Here is a 20,676-nt window from a genome sequence, read left to right on the forward strand (position 1 = left end):
TATACATACAGTTTACCTTATTACCTGACAAGCCAAGAAAATAAATAGTAAAACCTGTGGCATATCCCCTACAGGATACTCTCTGCAATCCCAAGTATTTTTACTGAAAGTTAGGTAGTATTATCCCCCATTTTATGAGTAAGGAAATATAAAATGAAACAGCTTACTCTTGGTTACCCTGCTAAGTAGAGCTAGAATTCAAGCTCAGGTCTCTCTGATCCCAGTCTGTGTTCTTTCCACACCATCATGTTGTCTCTCAGTATATCCCAAAATGCTGCTGGAATTTGAAAATCATTGCTGAAACGCAATCCAGGAGACAATGCAGGTTCACCATTTTGAACTGTGGTTCTCAATAGCTTAGGGAAGACAGGCTCTAGGCTATTTCCTCCCAGTTCCCTTTGGCTAAGAGTTGACCATTTTTGGGTGAGAATAAAGTCCTTTTGGTAAACTATGATGTTTTGGAGTTAGTGTCCTTCTCTTGAAGATGAAATATGACATTTTCCCCCTACAATTGTCTCTTCTGTTCAGGACCAGGTTCTCCCACTCAGACATGCTCTGACGTCTGTAATGCATACCCTACAGTGACACAGACTCTTGGAGTTGTCTAATCTAGCTTCTTATCCCACACAGGAACATCTTAGTAGACACATCTGTGTTCTTCACTTTTCTGACCATGTTACTTTTTTTTTTGTTTTTTTTTTTTTTTTTTTTTTTTTTTTTTTTTTTTTTGCGGTACGCGGGCCTCTCACTGTTGTGGCCTCTCCCGTTGTGGAGCACAGGCTCCGGACGCGCAGGCTCAGCGGCCATGGCTCACGGGCCCAGCCGCTCCGCAGCATGTGGGATCTTCCCGGACCGGGGCACGAACCCGTGTACCCTGCATCGGCAGGCGGACTCTCAACCACTGCGCCACTAGGGAAGCCCTATATTACTTTTTGGTGAAGAAACCAATGCACAAAAGCCTAAAGTTACTTAAATAAGGTCATTTAGCAAGGAAAGTTAGTATCCCTTTAAAGGCTACCACAGAACAGAAAAGACATGTGTATATACTAAGCTGTCAGTTTCTGAACATCAAATTATAGGATATACAGATGTGGATGGACTTCTCAGCTTTTAACGATCCAGCTGTTCCTCATCACCTCTACTCATTGGTGTAGCAATACTTCGTTATACTTTTAGAGACGATTCCAACATCTAGCATTTATTGAGAGCTAAATATATGCAAGACATTTGTAAGCATAAATTTTGGGTTTAAACTCAAACCTGATTTTGAGTCCCTATTACTCACTAGCTTTGGACTTTGAACAAATCACTGAAACTCTCAAAACCTCAGTTTCCTTATCTGTAGAACGGTGATAAAGGCTACTTGCCTCAGGGCTATTGTGAAAATTAAATGAGATAACCGTAAATTACTGTACTAGATTGAAATTATGACTATACACAGCTGCCTGTTCTGTTTTCAGCCCCAAGGTACTGACTTTCCTCTGCCTGTTTATCTTATTTTTTTAGTTAATTAATTAATTTTTTATTATTATTATTTTGGCTGCTTTGGGTCTTCATTGCTGCGCGCGGGCTTTAGTTGCGGCAAGCGGGGGCTACTCTTCTTTGTGGTGCGCGGGCTTCTCATTGCAGTGGCTTCTCTTCTTGAAGAGCATGGGCTCTAGGCACACGGGCTTCAGTAGTGTGGCACACAGGCTCAGTAGTTGTGGCTTGCGGGCTCTAGTGCGCAGGCTCAGTAGTTGTGGCACGCGGGCTTAGTTGCTCTGTGGCATGTGGGAATCCTCCCAGACCAGGGATCAGGGATCGAACCCATGTCCCCTGCATTGGCAGGCAGAGTCTTAACTACTGTGCCACAAGAGGAGTCCCAAAAAGTTATTTAAAAAAATAATAATCCTAGAACCTGATGAGGCTTAATTTTGTTCTCTTAGAAAGTAGTATCTACTGCTTTTTTCAGTACTTTTTGAGATTTGTATTAGTTTAGAAGTTATAAGTGGGTTTTTTTTGTATTTTTTAAATAGGAGAATTGGAGCTTTTAGTTTCTCCTAAGTTTCATCATTCATCCAAAAATTCTTGGGATCATTGCTTTCAGAAGGGATTATCATTATTTAACTTCTCTGTTCCTAGGGATATCTAAGCAGTATTAATATCTCTAGTATCCACAGCATTCAAGGGGGAATTTTCTACTGGACTGTAAACTCTTGAGGACGAGAACAATGTTTTCCACATCTTTGTGTCCTACTCTGAGCCTAGAAGAATTATGTGTATTTATGCAGTAGATATTTAATTAATGTTGAATAAATGAGTGAATTAATTCTAAACATGGTCAGATCCTGAAAAGGATGCTAAAGCTCTAATAAAAACCTAGGGCGAGGGGGAGAATGATAGGAGTATATGACACCTTCCCATGTCATTAATTTCCTTGACATATGGGCAAGTCACAATTTCTCTGACCTCAAGTTTGAGTTATACTAATTATCTCCAAGCGTTCTTCCAGATTTGAAATTCTATAAATAATCAGCTTTTTACTGAATGTTGTAATGTTTTAAGGGACATGTTATAGCCTAAATATCCAAATCTGTGTGAAAATGAACTAACTTATAATTATCAGATACATTTGAAATCAGAGCAAGGCTGTTGAATTCCCAAAAGAAGCGTGGCAGTTTTATTTTCTTGTTAAGAAATTTAAAACTTAATTAGATCTTGGCTAGTGCCTCCATAAGAGCTAGTTTATGGAGCTTGGTATAGTAGTTGCAGAAAAGTGACAGTTCCATAAAATATACCTAGAATGAGTGTAGCTGTATATAAAGTATGATTTGAGGAACGTCAGAAGGACATTCCCAACCATAAATACCTTCCCTACTTAACTTTCTTGCTTATAACAAATTACTACAAATTTGCAGCTTAAAATACCACCTATTTATCCCCTAGTTTCTATAAGTCAGGGTCTGAGCATAGCATAACTGGATTCTCTGCTCAGAGTCTTAACAAGGCAGAAATCAAGACATCAGTAGGACTGCTTTCTCATCTGGAGTTCATAGTCCTCTTCCAAGCTCACCTGGGTTCTTGGCAGAATTCATTTCCTTTTGGTTGTAGGAATGATGTCCCTTTTTCTTGCTGGCTGTCACTCGCAGCAGACTGCTGCAGTTCCTTGCCATGCGGCCCTCTCACAGGCCCTCTCACAATATGACAGCTCACTTCTTCAAAGCCAGCAGGAGAATCTCTTTCCCCAGTGTGCTGAGATGGGTTCTTATATAACTGTAATCATGGGAGTGACTATCCCATTACCTTTTCCATATAAAGTAACCTAATCACAAGAGTAGTATCACATCCTATTCACAGGTCCTGCCCACATTCAAAGAGAGGAGATTTTACAGGGTGTGGGGATGTTGAGAACCATCTCAGAATTCTACTCACCATACCAGAAATTACCACCATTCTATTCTTTGAGGACTTCTGAAGATATGGACATTTTAACTGATCTAAGCCATGTTATCTAAAAAGACGTTAAGAATGGCAGTCATAAAATTTTAGGGCTAGAAAAGAGCTTAGAAATCATTTTACTTAAACCCTTGCTTTATTCTTTTAACCTCTTTGTTTACACTTGAAGGAAAATGACTTGCTCAAATCACAGCTAGTGCGATGCAAAACTGAGACCAGAGATTCAGGTTCACTCACTTCCATACCACTGTTCTCTTTAGTACGCGGGATCCACTGCCACGAGAAGGACCTAGAGAATTCTACTGGGGACTCAGTGCTTTTATGAGAAGGCAGAAATAGGGAAAAGTTCACAGCAAAAATGTATGGGAGAGCATCCCCAGACAGCCATAGAACGAAGGCAGGAAATGGGAATGTCATAAAGACGTGTGGGGAAGAGGTTATGGGAAAAAAGCTCCTATTTTATAAATTCTTTTAAAGTTTGTGGAGGCAAGCCCCTATGCTTCAGTTTGTTATTGCATTTTGTAAAAACATTTATGTGTGAAGAAGAGTGTTGGCCAGGATTTCATTCATTTAAGACAAAGTCATCAATTTTTTAAACACAATTATTCATGATGTAGGCAGGGAAGCTCAAATTCTGAAAGAAATGTTTGCTTCATGAGGCACTTTCTCTGCAGAGACCTGATTTTTTTCCCCTAATTTAAAGTTACTTAGCAATTCTAAAGATTGATTCTGGCTTAACTATGTTGCTTTGAATATGTTGTGATTTAGTAAAATTATATATAACTTTTTCCAAGGAGGAAGGGAGCTGCTTTAGGGATTCATGATTACCACTGGGGGAGAGAGGAGAGTGAGGGTAGGATAAACTGCCAAAACATCCTCTTAAATAGATAAGTGAGAACATCAGCCAACATTACATCCTACTATGAAAAGGATCAAAAGGGAGTTATACCAACTGGGGAAGTATAGAGATTACTTTTTAACGCATGTGCTGCTTTTGGGGGGCTTAAGGGGTTACTACCCTTAGAAGCCTCTGAAGTTTTTATAAGACACTTGTTAAGGTGAAGAGTATTTAGCCTTTTGGCATAATTTCAGCAAACTGAACTTAAATATCTCAGTTGCTTTCAACTTTAGCCATCAGAGATTCAGACTCTGTTGAAGCTGACAACCATAGCCCACCAAAGAAGTAATTTTGTAAAGGGGAGATAAAAGGCACTTCCTCCTCAAGATTGAGGTTAGAATAATATGAGAAAGTGGTTATCTAAATAATGATACATCCTCTTGATGGAATACTATGCAGCTGTTAAAAAAGAACTGTTTATGTATTGGAATGGAATTATTTCTTAGATATATTATTAAATGAGTCAAGCAAAACCATTTAATATACCACCATTTTGTGGGAAGAAGTGAAGAATAAATATTTGATTTTATATCTATAAAATATTTCTGGGGAAACTGGAGATATTGGTTGCCTCTGGACAACTAGGGGGCAGGGGTATAAGTTTGGGAGGGAGATTTCAGCCCTTTTATACCATTTGAATTTGAAACAGCTGAATGTATTATCTAATGAAAAATAACTTTTTAAAATAAAAAATAATGAAAATTTAAAGAGTCAAAGAGGGAAAAGCAAGTTAATATGGTAAATTGGTCTCCAAATAAGACCTGGCTGTGTTGTAAAGTTTTCCCTGCAAGGAGACTTGACTGGCCTCCTGCAAAATCTCGTCCCCACCTGCACCTCTGTTCTAGCTCTCTAGTCAGGCATTAGCATCCTTTCCTGCTTTCAGTACTTTACTCAGACCCCCACCCCCCATCACCTACTATTGTACCTGCCAACTCTGGAGCAGTATGTCTCTTTAATCCTTTAGAATTAGGATCCAAAACGTACCTCCAACGAAGTACAGACTATTCCACTGTGACCCATATGTGTCTGTTAATGTCTGATAGTTCTCCTATGTACTTCTCCATCTTAATGGTTTGTATAGTTTCCCCCACTGAACTGTGATTGCCCTCTGAGCGTGGCACCTTAAACCACTGCCTAATGGTACTGATAGAAATGCTTGCCCTTTGTGGACAAAATGTGTTGAGCGTTTTTAATGACGCCAGATACAATACTGGACAATGGCAATAAACCTTACTGTAAATCAGTTTTACTAGATTAATCATGTAAGCCCATTGAAGCAGTCATCTGGGATGATGCTCTGAGATTCAGAAAACCTGACCACAGGTTTTCTCTGTGGCATATACCAGTATTTAAGAGCCAGGATCACCAGCATCACCTCTGACGGTGGACTGCCTGAGCACACAGAGGGGGTCAACCTGCCTGCAGCTCAGAAGCACCGTGTGGAACACAGAACTGTTATATTTTTTCATTATTAGTATACTGCATTGCTCTTCGTTCCTTAAATTGCTTGTCATCCTAAATATTGTCCTTTCCTCCCCACCCACACCCCTTCAGTCAGGCTGAAATGTGTATGTTGTATTAGCCAAAGTATCTCGGAAGAAGATGCAAAAGAAAGGACAGGTGCTTTTTAAAGGAAAATCCTTCCCCCGTCCCCGCCTTCCCCGAAGCCATCTAGGTATGGATTTAAGAAACTAGGACCTCTGCATCATAAGCCCTTCCAAAGCTGAAGCAGAAATGTCTTCCCTCACTTAACCTTGGCAGTCACCAGCCAGCTTTTGATTTTCTCCACTGCAGTCCAGGAAGACAGGAATAATCACATGGCCGCACAGCTAGAGACTGTCAACCCAACGTGGCATATCACCTTTCCAAACATCTTTGCATTAGGAAGAGACAGGCAGTTCCTAACTGGGTCACACTGTCCGTAGGTCTATCTATGTATCAGAGGCATAGAAGCTCCCAGGGCCACCTTTGTTTCATATGCTTTTCACTGGGTTGCATTTTAATAAACTTCTTTAAGTTCTTAAAATTGTCAGTATGCATTCCAAAGGAATGCTAATGTATAGGGCAATCAGATCTGTGGTTACACTATAATGCTGGCTCTTCACAACCCCTAGTTGTTACTCACTTATTCGTCCCTGCCCACTAGCAAGGAGTAATCCCCAACTTGGCTTTTCTTTCATCTGAGCTCTTTCTCTTGTTTAGAGTGATAGATTCATGGGAATTCCCTGGCGGTCCAGTGATTAAGACTCCGCGCTTTCACTGCCGAGGGTGTCGGGGAACTAAGATCATGAAAGTCATGAGGTTCGGCCAAAAAAAAACAGAGTGACAGATTCATGGGGGGATCCGTTGTCCATATAAGGGACCGAGTGGATCCAGTGTGTATAGGGAAAAGAGCATTAGCCGGAAGTCAGAAGACCCAGATTCTAGACCCAGCTGTGCTACTAGTTAGCTTTGTGACCCTGAGCAAGTTATTCAAATTCTCTGCATTTTACCTTTCATCTGAGGTCTCTTCCAGTTCTAAGATTCTGATTCCAAGTGGATGTTTGGGCTCTTATCCCTCCAGAACTCTCCTTTCCTCTGTTCAACTACTGTTGTGAATACTTTTATGTAATATAGCTTCTGACATTATAGTCACACAAACTCAGTATGTGTTTCTGTCTGAGGCTGAATTGTCCAGTCATGGACTGTGCCAGAGAGTAAATTGGGGGTCCTGGCACAATTCAGATTCTGCCTGGACTTTTCAAAAAGCCAGATGGTTAACACATTTTTGAGTGCCAATTCAGCACGCTTCTGCAAATTCCTTCCCACCCCAATCTAGTAGAAGTCACCCAATCTCATGTCCATCTATTGTTCAGGCAGCTGGACCAGATTTGTACCAAAGGAATAGATAGGCCTTGGAAACGTAGGCTTCTCCAGGGTGACTTCATGCTCCATAGAGACATCTTTCAGATCAGAACCCCAACCATCAATCAATTAGCATCATGAAATAAGGGAGGCCCAAATTCCAGTACCAACAACTGGTCTGCATGGGGAAGTTGAGATCTGGGGCAGAGGGAGTGAGGGATTTTTCTCCTTGCTGTGATTTAATTATGGCTTTGTGGTTCAGAGATGTGGAAGCAAATCTGAATGAGCCAACTCTCAGGACCAGCTGTCAAGCACTTGGCTTGTAATCTGCTGTCATCCTGCTTGTCCCAAGTGCTCTTGGCTGTACAGCTCACCAGCCAGTTTAATGTTTGTTTCCTCCACTGCTCTGATTCACACCCTGGGGGCTTATCTGAGGATCTTGGACTGTGAAAGGGCAACCCAGCCAGGCTCTTTGCTGGCTGGTAATATCCCAGTGGTTTGAATAACTTAGCTCCTGTAGTACAGATGGCATCAGAGCCCTCTCCATGTGAGATGGAACATATTCTGTAACTGTTCTGTCAAGAGATGGTATTTGTAATGAGGGATTCCTGACAGTGGCTTCCAGAAGTCCCTATTCTACAACCACTTAGTACCACTTTAATGAGCTTTCCACTAAAAAAAAAAAAAAAAAGCCAAGAGCTCTCACTGACATTCTTGGATATTATTTAGTTAATGGTTTATTTAGAGGAAAGAGTCTATCTTCATGGGGAAAAGGATAGGCACTTGGAACATCAAGAAGAATTAGCACTACTATATAGCACAGGGAACTCTACTCAGTGCTCTGTGGTGATCTAAATGGGAAGGAAATCCAAAAAAGAGGGGATATATGTGTAGCTGATTCACTTTGCTGTACAGTAGAAACTAACACAACATTGTAAAGCAACTATACTCCAATTTTAAAAAAAGAATTGGCAATAGGCACTCTGCCCTGAGAAAATGGAACTGGGAAAGAGAAAAAGAGGGTACTTATCAGTTATAACAGGTGTGGTATTGGTGTGAAAAAGGCATGGTTAACAAACATTGGCAGCGAAAGGAATGGTTAACATAAAGCATTCATGTTTATCTACATAGAACAGGTTTAGAGCCACTTCTCAGGACACACTTCTGTGGCCGCAAAGGGTAATTCAGTAAATGATCACAGTTTGAGAGCATCCAGTGTCTTCTGATCTGATTCTCTTTTCACTGAGCAATCTTCTGAGGTGAACTGAGTTTCCTTAGTAGATTTTCCTACTGAGAAGTATAATGGCCATCTGTCATCAGTTTAGTTCTCTTAACAGTTACTATTTTCATTGTAAATTGGCCTTCTGGTTTCTCCTCTTTCCCCGGGCCATTTAGTTAGCAGGAATCAGTTCTTCCTGAGCCGACTGAGAGAATCAAGTGTCTAGACCTACGAGGCTAAGTTTCTAAACCCTAGAATTTCTACAGTCTAGTAGAGGCCCTCCATCTCCCCCATCAGCACTTAACCACATCTCGTGAACATCCACACAATAATATATTCTGCTTAAGTCTTTTAGTTCCAAGGGATGTTGATTCCTCTTTCACTCTCACATCCCGGGAAGAGGGGCGGTATGAGCAGTAACCTAAAGCTGCAGGAGGAGGAATCTGACTCTTCCCGCTCTCCTGAGCAGCCTAGTCCCCCTCCAGCCAGAGGCTGTGGACACTAAGGTACAGCCCAGCTTGTGGCCTTTATACCTTTCTTCTGCCCTTCGCCACACAAGATCTTCAGCTGTTTCTGTGTACCTCCACCCCTATCCCTCACCCTCAGATTCTAGAAAACGCCAATAAACCATTCTTTGCACTACTAAGCCACCTCAGCAGCTATCCTGTGGCATCCCCTCATTTGAGTATGAGAATATTATACTTGAAGAGATCAGGTGACTCCACCACAGCAAGTTGATGAAGCCAGGACTAGAGCTCAGGTCTTGTGACTTGCAAGCAGTTTTTCTACTGTGTCTCCTTGCTCCTCTGCATTGTTCTGGCTCCACCACAGCAAGTTGATGAAGCCAGGACTAGAGCTCAGGTCTTGTGACTTGCAAGCAGTTTTTCTACTGCGTCTCCTTGCTCCTCTGCATTGTTCTGGCTCCACCACAGCAAGTTGATGGAGCCAGGACTAGAGCTCAGGTCTTGTGACTTGCAAGCAGTTTTTCTACTGCGTCTCTTTGCTCCTCTGCATTGTTCTGGCATTTGTATCAGCTGACCTCAGGGGCCCTGTGCTGAATATAATGGAGGCTATAGAGGTGAAGTAAAAGAGCAAATGCAGAAAAAAAAATGACAAGAAAGAACTGAAATTATAGGAATGAAATAAGCAGAGAAGGCACACTGCCTTTAGTTTAAGTTCACATTGCTTCTAGAAGAATCTAATCTGAGGTTTATAGATATGAACACTTCATTGCTGGTTGGTTCATAAATAGAAATTCATCTTTTTCTTTCCTCTGAGTTTTACCTCACTTAAGAGTGTGTCTGTAAGCAATAACATAATTTATAGATGTAGCTGGATCAGGCTTGAGGATAAATGGCAGAGAAGGCAGGGGAAATTGCCTAGTCCTTCCTGGCTTGTTTTTTGTGAGAACCCAGTTCTCACGTGATTGCTAGTGTTTAACAGTAAATGTCAGAGAAAGAAAAAATGGCAAGAGAGAAGAGATTTTCTGATGAGATCTGGAAAAAGATAAAAACAAAGAGACTGTATTGATCTAGTGAGATGGGGGCCACTGCTTCTCCCAAGGGGCACAGTTGGGAAAGACGAAGTGGCTGATGGAAAACCTGTTGGGAGGAAGGGCAGGAGCTCAGCCATGCAGATTCTCCACTGTCAGTCAGTAATGGGTGGGTGAAGCCTCAGTACACTCAGACAAGTCTCCTTGTTCCCCACTTCCCCATCCTTTCTCTGCCTCATTATTTCCTTGACTTTTTGATATTGTGTTCTTCCCAGTGGGAGGAAAATGCCAAGACAGAGACTATCAGGCATTCTTTATTTTTTTTCAAGGCACTCTTCTGGTAATAATTTATTAGAAAAGCCACCACTGCATGCTGAAGACTTAGAATTCCATCCTTAAATATTATGTGGATTTTGACTTTTTAAATTTTTATTGTGGTAAAATATATATAACAAAAGTTGCCATTTAAACCATTTTTAAGTATGTAAGTCAGTGGCATTAATTACATTCACAGTGTTGTACAACCATCACCACTATTTCCAAAACTTTTCCATCACCCCAAACAGAAAATCTGTACTGATTAACCACTAACTCCCCAGCCCCGTGTAACCTCCAATTTACTTTCTCTATAAATTTAGTATCAGGCATTCTTACTTAATTATATATACCTCCTAAACTGTGGCAGCAGTAGAAAGAAAGTGGAATCTGAAGTGAAAAGGAAAGGGGGTTATGGATTAAAAACTGAATTATCATTTTCTTAAATGTGACGTAAATACACTTGAAAATTTTTTATTGTGACTGAATAGTTTTATCCTTCCATTCAGAGAAAGCAAAATGAAAGTCCCTCAGCTGTGCTAACTCAACATCTTTCTTCTTTCAGTAACCATGCAGCAGGTGGCCAGGACAGTGGCTAAAGTGGAACTCTCAGATCACGTGTGTGATGTGGTGTTTGCGCTCTTTGACTGTGATGGTGAGTGGGGCCCTCTGGAGTCCGGCGGAAAAACCAAGCCTTACTGCCCTTGAAGTAGACACTTTTGTGATGGAGCCTTGCAGCTCCAGGGTACCAGCCTAGACTGCTTCAACTTCCCCATTTCCCACATCAGTAGCTCAGCCCTCAGACTCATGACATTGAGAAATATCACCCCTGGTCCTGGTTTGTGTTCTCCATTTCTTCTTACAATTCTAATTTGCCTGTAGGCCTAAATTCATTTATGACCCTAAGGATCTTAAAAATAAAAACAAGGGAATTCCCTGGTGGTCCAGTGTTTAGGACTCCCCGCTTCCACTGCAGGGGGCACGGGTTCGATTCCTGGTTGGGGAACTAAGATCCCACATGCTGTGTGACACGGCCAAAAAAAAAAAAAAAATCAGACCCAGCTTACTGCTTAGTAGATAGGAGCACTTGAATATTTGAATGTCTCTAGGAAGAAGATGGTACTGGTCACTCCACCACCCAGGGCACATTTCAGTCATTTACAACCCATCGTAGCATTCCAGCTGCACACCAAGGTCTGTTGTGTCTGTGAGCACTCGGCAGTTTATTTAGCCCATCTAAGAGATCCTGGTTCTGCTCTGGCCTTATTTCTCAGCTATGTTGGCTGATACAATGATGATAATATTAACAGTGGAGGCTCACAGTTTTTTCTTTCTTTTTTTTTTGCCTTAAATTTATTTATTTTTACTTTATTTTTATTGGAGTATAGTTGATTTACAATGTTGTATTAGTTTCAGGCATGCAGCAAAGTGAATCAGTTATACATACACATCTATCCACCCTTTTTTAGATTCTTCTCTCATATAGACCATTATAGAGTACTGAGTAGAGTCCCCTGTGCTATACAGTAGGTCCTCATTAGTTATCTCACAGTTTTTTCATTGCTTACTATGAGCTGGATACACAGTGCAAGCTGCTCATTTAATCCTCTGACACAGGAGTAGTTATTAACCACATTTTACAGATAAGGAAGCTGCAACTCAGAGAGGTAAAGGAGTTTTCCCAGGATCACAAAGGTAGTATTAGATAGCAAATCCAGGATTTGAACCAAAAGTGCACTGCCCCCCTCTGTACTATATGACCTCCATTCCCTGTCTCACAGCCAGGATTCACTGTTCATCTTCCTCCAGGAAGCTAGGCTCACAGAATTCAAGAACAGATCAAAAGCTCCTGCATGTGTGAAACCTTCCCTTTTGATCCCAGCATAATGAATCACTCTGTGTTTTTAATTCCTTAACTTGGTTCAATTTGTCTGCATTGCTGCATGTTACACTCCATCTCTGTGTATGTGACTTAACGTCCCTACCAAATTGTGAGCTTTTTATGGGTAGTTACAAGTCCTATCCACCTTTGGATCCCCCCTCCCCTGCAAATAGGACCTCAGACAGTACTTTGCACATAACAGGTGTTCATTAACTTTTTGTTTGTTTTTTATTTTTAGTTGTGCCAGGTCTTAGTTGCGGCAGGTGGGTTACTTAGTTGTGGCATGCAAACTCTTAGCTGTGGCATGCATGTGGGATCTAGTTCCCTGACCAGAGATCGAACCCACGTCCCCTACATTGGAAGGTGGATTCCCAACCACTGCACCACCAGGGAAGTCCTCATTAACTTCTTAAGTTGAACTCGAGTTATTTAAATCTCCCCCCTGAACCCACAACCGAGGTCTTAGTGAAATGAAGCCCCAGAGCGAGGACAAGGAGAGTCCTCATCCACAGGGAAGGGTGATTATTCTCTAGAGCTGCCCTGTCCAATATGATACCACAGTTACATGTGGTTATTTAAATTTAAATTAATTAAAATTGAATACAATTTAAAACTCACTTCTTCCAGTATCACACGTGGCTGGTGGCTCCTGTATTGAAAATAGCACAGATAAAAACGTTTCCCTCATCGCAGAGAGTTCTAATGGACAGCACTGCTGCAGAGAGAGTAACTCTCCCCAGGTTTTGTTTTTACTCTAATCACTTTTAGGTAGTTTGAGTTTTTTCCCAAAGAACATTTTTATAATTTTTGAAGCCAGTATCCAAGAGCTGGTTTGTGAAGTGAATATGGGAGTAATGGCAACCAGCATCACAGTTCCCCTCTTCTCCTGGGAAGTCCTGGGAAATGTTTGATTTTCCAGCCTTTTAGAAGGAGGCTCTATCAATATCTACTTCTATTACCTTTAAAAAATCATTTTATCTCTGGGACCTAATTTTTTAATTGACATATAACATATTAGTTTCAGGTGTACAACATAATGATTCAATATTTGTGTATATTGCAAAATGATCACCATAATAAGTCTAGTCACCATACATGTTACAAATTTTTTTTCTTATAATGAGAATTTTTAAGATCTACTCTCAGCAACTTGCAAATATGCAATACAGTGTTTTAAAATATAGTCTTCATGCTGTACATTATATCCCCATGACTTACTTATAACCGGAAATTTGTACCTTTTGAAGCCCTGCACCAGAATTCATCCACCTCCATCCCCCACCTCTAGCAACCTCTAATCTGTTCTATATATCTATGAACTCAATTATTTTTGTTTGTTCGTTTTAGATTCCACATATAACTGAGATCATACAGTATTTGTCTTTCTCTGATTTATGTCAGCATAATGGCCTCAAGGTCCATCCGTTGTCAAAAATGGCAAAGTTCCCTTCTTTTTATGGCTGAATAATATTCCATCGTACACACAATATATATACACACACACACATATCACATTTTCTTCATCCATTCATCTGTCCATGGACACGTAGGTTGTTTCTGTGTCTTAGCTCTTATAAATAATGCTGCAGTGAACATAGGGGTGCATATATCTTTTCAAGTGAGTGTTTTTGTTTCTTTCAGATACATACCCAGAAGTGGAATTTGGATCATATGGTAGTTTTATTTTTAATTTTTTGAGGAACTTCCATACTGTTTTCCATAGTGGCTGTACCAGTTTACATTCTCTCCAGCAGTGCACAGGGTTCCCTTTTCTCCACATCCTGGCCAACACTTGTCATTTGTTGTTGTTGTTGTTGTTAACAGCCATTCTGACAGGTGTGAGGTGGTATCTCACTGTGGCTTTGATTTGCATTTCCCTGATGATCAGTGATGTTGAGCATCTTTTCACGTGTCTATTGGCCATTTGTATGTCTTCTTTGGGAAGCATCTGTTCAGGTCCTCTGCACATTTTTAATCAGGTTGTTTGGTTTTTTGCTGTTGAGTTGCATGAGTTCTCTGTATATTTTGCATTTTAACCCCTTATCAGTATATGATTTGCAGATATCTTCTCCTGTCTAGTAGATTGCCTTCTCATTTTGTTGATGGTTTCCTTTGCTGTGCAGAAGCTTTTTAGTTTGATATAATTCCACTTGTTTATTTTTGCTTTTGTTACCTTTGCTTTTGGTGGTAAATGGGGTTTATTTTCTTTTTGTTTGTTTGTTTTGGGGTTTTTTTGTTTTTGTTTTTTTTTAATTTTTTTAATTTTTTTTTTTTTTTTTTGGCTGCATTGGGTTTTCTGCTGCTCGCAGGCTTTCTCTAGTTGTGGTGAGTGGGGGCTACTCTTCATTGCCGTGCGCAGGCTTCTAATTGTGGTGGCTTCTCTTGTTGCAGAGCATGGGCTCTAGGTGCCTGGGCTTCAGTAGTTGTGGCACACGGGATTCAGTAGTTGTGGCTCACTGGCTTAGTTGCTCCATGGCATGTGGGATCTTCCCGGGCCAGGGCTCGAACCCACCAGGGAAGCCTGGGGTTCATTTTCTTAATCTACAGAAAAGGGAAGTAGATATTAAATTCGAAAGCCATTGTCATTTCTACCAGTGCAAGACGTTAGGTCAAAATGCCAGGGGAGGGCTTCCCTGGTGGCACAGTGGTTGAGAGTCCACCTGCCAATGCAGGGGACACGGGTTCGTGTCCCGGTCTGGGAGGATCCCACATGCCGCGGAGTGGCTGGGCCCGTGAGCCATGGCCGCTGAGCCTGCACGTCTGGAGCCTGTGCTCCGCAATGGGAGAGGCCACAACAGTGAGAGGCCCGCATACCGCAAAAACAAAAACAAAAACAAAATGCCAGGGGACAGAGAATTCCAATTTTCAAACAGACTTGTTTGTCACAGAATTTAGAGTTGCAGTCACAGATCACACATGCACACAAATGACACTCAGTCATATATCCAATTCACAGGTAACAAAGGCCGTTCAGACTGGTCAGCCCTGGCCTTAGGGAAGCAAGAAGCAAATCCCAGAGTAGTTTGAATGAAATAACCTCAGGTTTGGGGAATTCCATGGTGGTCCAGTGGTTAGGACTCTGCGCTTTTACTGCCCAAGGGTTCAGGTTTGATCCTCCGTCAGGGAGCTAAGATCCTGCAAGCCCCACCACCAAAAAATAAATAAATAAAAATAACTTCAGGTTTTTTCATCTTAAGCTTCTTTTTATACAAAATATTAAGAATCCTATTTAGACCTTTTTGTTCTTTTAATTGCATTCTTAATAAGCCATATTACTGATTAACTTTCAGCCCAGCCAGGCTACTTTTTAAGTTAAAGTATAATATACATACAAAAAAATGCAAATACCATAAGTGTGGAGCTTGATAAATTTTTAAAAACTGAACACACCCATGCATCATCCTGAAGCAGCACATCACCAGGACCGCAGAGCTGCCTGGTGCTGCTGCCCTCCGGTCACTCATACCCCCGAGGGCGGCCACTTCCCTAACTTCTAGTGCCACAGGTTAGCTTTACCTGTTTTTTGTTTGTTTTAATCTTGCTCTGAGGTATCCCTGAGGCTGCCCATGCTCTTTTCAGACAGCAAACATGGGCCCGTTTAGATTTTCAGGTACTCTGTACAGAAGTAAACCAATTATTCCCTCTTACCACTTTCTTCCCAGACTGATCATTAGTAGAGGTCTGTTTGCTAGCTTCCTGTCACCACCAGTAATGGCTGCGATTCTTTTAATCAGCAGACATTTACTCCTGAGCATCTAGTCAAATGGTAACTGTCCTCTACTTTTGGAGTGGTTACTATTCCATGTGGCTTGAGAAGTGACCTTGGGTCGGACCAGATGCTCTCCAGGTTCTCCTCTAGACCTGAGAGTCTGCCACTGAAGAGGGTCAAATGAGAAGCCATGAGAAAATGGGCTTAACCCAAAGCCAGGTTTTGATTTTAGTTTTCACCATGAAAAGCCTCATCATGTCTTACCTGGACTATTGCAGCAGCCTCCTAACTGGCTCCCATACTCACTCCATCTGTGCTACTCCAGTCTATCACCATCATCCAGCTAGAGAAATCTACCCAAAATGGAAATCTAACTACATCTTACTCCCCTCTCCCAGTCCTTTCCTGCCCTGAAGATAAAGTGCAAACCCTTTCATAAGGATACAAGATCCTTGAGGACCTGTCTCCTGCCTTCCTCTTTGGTTTACTGGCCATACCCCTATCTTTGTGTGTCCAGCAATACCTAACTCCTTGTAGTTCTCTAACAGCTGTGCTGCTTCCTACAGGTGCCTTTGCTTATGCTACTACCACTACTGGAATGCCTCCCCCGTCTCACTCCCCTCTGCTTGGCCACTTCCTGCTCATCCTTTGGGATTCAACTTAGGAGTCACCTCCAGGAAGCCTTTACTGACCTGTACTTGCACCCTCCCCAGCCTGGGTTAGATAGTCTTCCTCTGTGCCCCCATAGCATCCTCTGTTTACCCCATTATGGCACTTACCATACTATTGAAATAATGTACTTGTCTCTCCCATAACCTGATGGTATTTCAAGGGACAAAGTCATTTTTATCTCTTTATTCTCAACACCTAGCACAGGACCTGACATATATATTCTCATTCAACTTCTGTCACACTACACGGAACTATCACTGAGTTGCAATTGGAAACATCAAGGACAGTACAAACCAGTTCATTTTTAACCAAGAGAATTGAGTTTGGCTGTGAGAGAGCTCTAGGCTTTGGGACCTACATGATGTGAGCAATGGAATTGTCTCATTGTCTTTGTTCCAAGGCTGTCACTTATCCCTGTTGTGTTTGCCTCTTCTTCTAGGCAACGGAGAGCTGAGCAATAAGGAATTTGTTTCTATCATGAAGCAACGGCTGATGAGAGGCCTGGAGAAGCCCAAAGACATGGGCTTCACCCGCCTCATGCAGGCCATGTGGAAATGTGCACAGGAAACTGCCTGGGACTTCGCTTTGCCCAAACAGTAACCGAGAACTGCACGAGGAGCCGCGCCTCCAGGCCAAGCACCCTGGCCCCTTGGGCAGAGCCTTGGCACAGTCCTCCCCGCTGCTGCTTCCGGAAGTAGTGCTCCCCTCCTCCTGGGAATGATCTCAGGACTCATCAAGTTTCCCCTCTCCCAGTGTTCTGATAGGCCCTGGTTCTAAACCAGTGATTCTCCCTAGAGGTCCTCAAAAACATGAGCAGGTCCTAAAAGCGTAGACCTTTGGCACGTTCGACAGTACTACCCATTCAAGCACCCTACAGACAAAGAATGCGGGACCCATCCATGTACCTGCCAACCCTGGAAACACCCATTTCTTGAGTCATCTTGGTGTGGATTTATATTAACAAGAACATTCCTTGCTTCTCCTCCTGCTGGTGTTTTTTAAGCTACAAATTGGGAAAACCTCTGGCAGAAAAAGGAAATCAGTGATGAATGATAACGAGGATGACCCAGGCACCCTGAGCTGGTGGGAAGCCTGGGCCAGAGGAAGGATCTGTGTCAGTCCCCAGGGTGGCTCTGAGGCAGTGTGCACAGTGGGAATGGAGCAAGATTAGGAATTTAAAGTAGCTGCTGCATGGCTCTCTCCACTCCCTTCTTTTCCTCTCAGGCTCCCTAAGAAGACTCCAGCACGACTGTGCTTATTAAATGAGTGGCAGTGATTAAGCTCATGGCCCCTGCGAGTGCCATTTCCCCTCCAGGTGTGTGCCTCTGAAGCTGAGTCCTGGCTCAGAGCCTGTCTGCCCTGTCTTAAACACTTGTAAAATAGCACTTTAATTATAACGGTTTGCAGTAAAGCCCCACCAACCACCGCCAAAGGCTCTTGTCTCCTTTATTTTAGGGTCCTCTGGGGCCCTTTTCATTTCACTTCTCCACTGGCTTTGAGATCCTAGCAGCAGACCTGTTTTCTTTCCACCAGAGCCTGGTCCTTCCTGTTGAGAAGGCACTTTGAGCATAAACAAAACGGGCATTTGGAGGTTAGTGGTGGCATTTTCCAGCAAGGTTTGGATAGCATTTCATCCTGGACCAAGGCTACCAGGTCCAACGTAGTCCTTGATTACTCATGGCCCACGAGAAGGAACCAAGACAGGGTGGTGGGGGATATGAGACATCATCTGGTACGGTGGACCTAAGTGTTAAGAACCATAGCAACCGGGAATTCCCTGGCAGTCCAGTGGTTAGGACTCTGCCTTCTCACCGCTGAGGGCCCGGGTTCAGTCCCTGGTCGGGGAACTAAAATCCCAGAAGCCGCGCAGCACGGCCAAGAAAAAGAAGAAAGAAATGAACCATAGCAACCAGTGTTTTATGTGGATTCAACTCTGCCACTAACTCAGTGTGACCTTGAGCAAGCAAGCAATTTCCCATGTTTTCTCAACTATAAAATGACAGATAGGGTTGAGCTTAATGGGCTTAGAGGTTTCTTCCAGGTCCAGAAACCTCTCCTTCAGCTCTTCTCCAGAATTCCTACAACCTCCAGAACCTCCAGGTAGTGCTCCTTGGCACGATAGGGTCTCGCATCCAGTGTAATAGCACCACCACACCAAAAACCCAGTGCTTCCTGCAAGGCCTAGAAGTTGGTAGGGAGTGTTTATCAGGCAGAGAAGAGCAGAGACATAGGTCTGCACCTGTGGCTCCACAAGGACAGGACTAACCCCAGCATTTTCTCCAGAGCAATTTAATAACCTCACTTCTAACATCCTTTCTGGGAGCAGATTAGATTACCTCTCAAAGGAGCTTCCCACTCATGCACCTCATCTATCTTCCACTGTTTCCTTTCTTGTGGCACGTATTCCTGGCACCCAAGTGTAGCCTTTGCCTTGCTCATTGCCCCAGGGCTGAGGCGTCAGCAAAATGTGAGCTTTTTCTTAAACTTGTCCCATAATCCCCAAATCACTCTTTTCCCCAATCCTCATTTCTCCAGCCTGAAAGAGAAGTCCCTTTCACAGCCTCTGTGGGGCATTCACTCCCTCACCAGGAGAGACCTGCCAACTGGCCTGGGTTCACTGAAGCTGAAAGCCAAAGTATAGCAGGAAAGGATAAGGATCTCACCTGCAACTTCTTGAAACCCAGGGTCAAGAGCACCTATGACAAGTACGTGGAATTCCAACTGAACTCCATTAGCTCCTAGGAGAGCCGGAGGAAGCAGAGGCGGTCCAGGTGCTCAAGAAGACAGGACGGCCACACTTTGGCACAACAGGGCAAATGTGCAGGCAAAAGGTACAAGCTAAGTCACCCAGAAGAGGCCATGATGCCCCAAGGAAGTCCTTGACCAAGGGACCAAGGAAGCATGTGAGCTCCCTGGTGGTCTAGTGGCTAGGATTTGGTGCTTTCACCAAGGAAGCATGTGAGCAGGCTGAGGGGACTTTAGTAGGCAGAGTTTGGGGGTAAGGCTGGGAGCATTTGGGAATACAGAAGGCTGATAATGTGCTTCTCTTTTTATTCCCATTGTTTCTAATACCTAGACAGAATAACCTTCCCCTCTGCCTTCAAGATTCAGATCAAACTGTCCCTTCCTTAATCCTCTTCCAGACAAGATTAATGGCCCCTCCTTTGCCTCCCAAGGATCTCTTGCCCACCCATAACAACGCTGCTGTAACTTGACGTAATTTTTGTGAGATTGTCACCCACAAAGTTCAGACCCAAAGCAGTGACATAATCAAAGAAAGAGTCCACCACCAAAAGCAAATTTTAAAATATTTCTCGGACGAGGTAAAAGTGATACTAGCAGTGCCTCAATAAATTCTTCCTGAGACAGGCTGGGACCTGGGGCCTTTACTGCAGTGCTTGCACCTGGACACACATCTCCACAGCAACAGAGTACAAAGAAACTAATGGAATTAAAAATAACTGCATGCATGCCGCAATCCGGGCAATTATGAGCAATAAGATAAAAGGCCACAAACCGACTGCCACTTAGGTGCTGGGAGCAAAAGCAGGGTTCTGTGCATGATCCCTGCACACGGCACCACCAAGAGGGTGGGCAGAACATCTAAGCCACTCCTCCGGCCCCATCTGCAGATCTGCCTCCGTCCTCACCCCACCGAAGGAACCAGCCTGCCCTCCACGGAGAGCGAGCAAGGGCACCTGTTACTTGTTGCTCCCTCGTGCTGTAGCACAAGTCCCAGTAAAGCCTTGCCTGAATTCCTCATCTGGCCTCTTATCAATTTCTGTTGGTTAAAGAGTCCAAGGACCCAAGTCAGTAACACTCCTACACACCCACAGCTGTTGTCTACTTTTGTTATTGTTCTCTACTTCTTAAAAAAATAAATAACTCCCCAGTTCTAGCCTCTAAGCTTTGGAGAGGAAATGAAACTAAGAGGGGAGCCAGGCTGCTAGGCTTCCTTGATGGGCTCAGCTGGGCTTCCTAGATGATCTAAGAGGACAAGCAGGGAGAATGTGGAGAGAGAGTTACTAAGGAAAGAGCATAAGAACATACATGATATACAAAAATCATCATTTTCAGAGTTTTTAGTGCCCCACCTAGTTTTATGTCTGGTTGGAGCACAGGCACTGAATAGGACTCTTAAGGCAAAGGAAAAGGCCAGACAGTGACTGCTGCTAGACAAGGAAGAAAGGACAGCAGCAGGGGAGCCCGG

General features: G+C 43.0%; 1 protein-coding gene across 4 annotated transcripts in view; it reads left to right on the top strand.

Moving 5' to 3' along the window:
* MICU1 (mitochondrial calcium uptake 1) overlaps positions 1-17,899 on the top strand; it is a 223,862-nt gene extending 205,963 nt beyond the window's left edge. For 3 of the 4 annotated variants that reach the window (XM_065893768.1, XM_065893769.1, XM_065893770.1), the window contains 2 exons: positions 10,769-10,858; positions 16,906-17,066. In XM_065893768.1, coding sequence (XP_065749840.1) covers positions 10,769-10,858; positions 16,906-17,066 — 251 coding nt within the window. Of the gene's footprint in view, positions 1-10,768; positions 10,859-16,905 lie in introns of all 4 variants that reach the window. The other variant, XM_065893771.1, reaches the window with a different exon arrangement.
* Positions 17,900-20,676: the final 2,777 nt, after the last annotated feature.

The sequence above is a fragment of the Phocoena phocoena genome, chromosome 16 (genome assembly GCF_963924675.1).
Source record: "Phocoena phocoena chromosome 16, mPhoPho1.1, whole genome shotgun sequence".
NCBI lineage: Eukaryota > Metazoa > Chordata > Mammalia > Artiodactyla > Phocoenidae > Phocoena > Phocoena phocoena.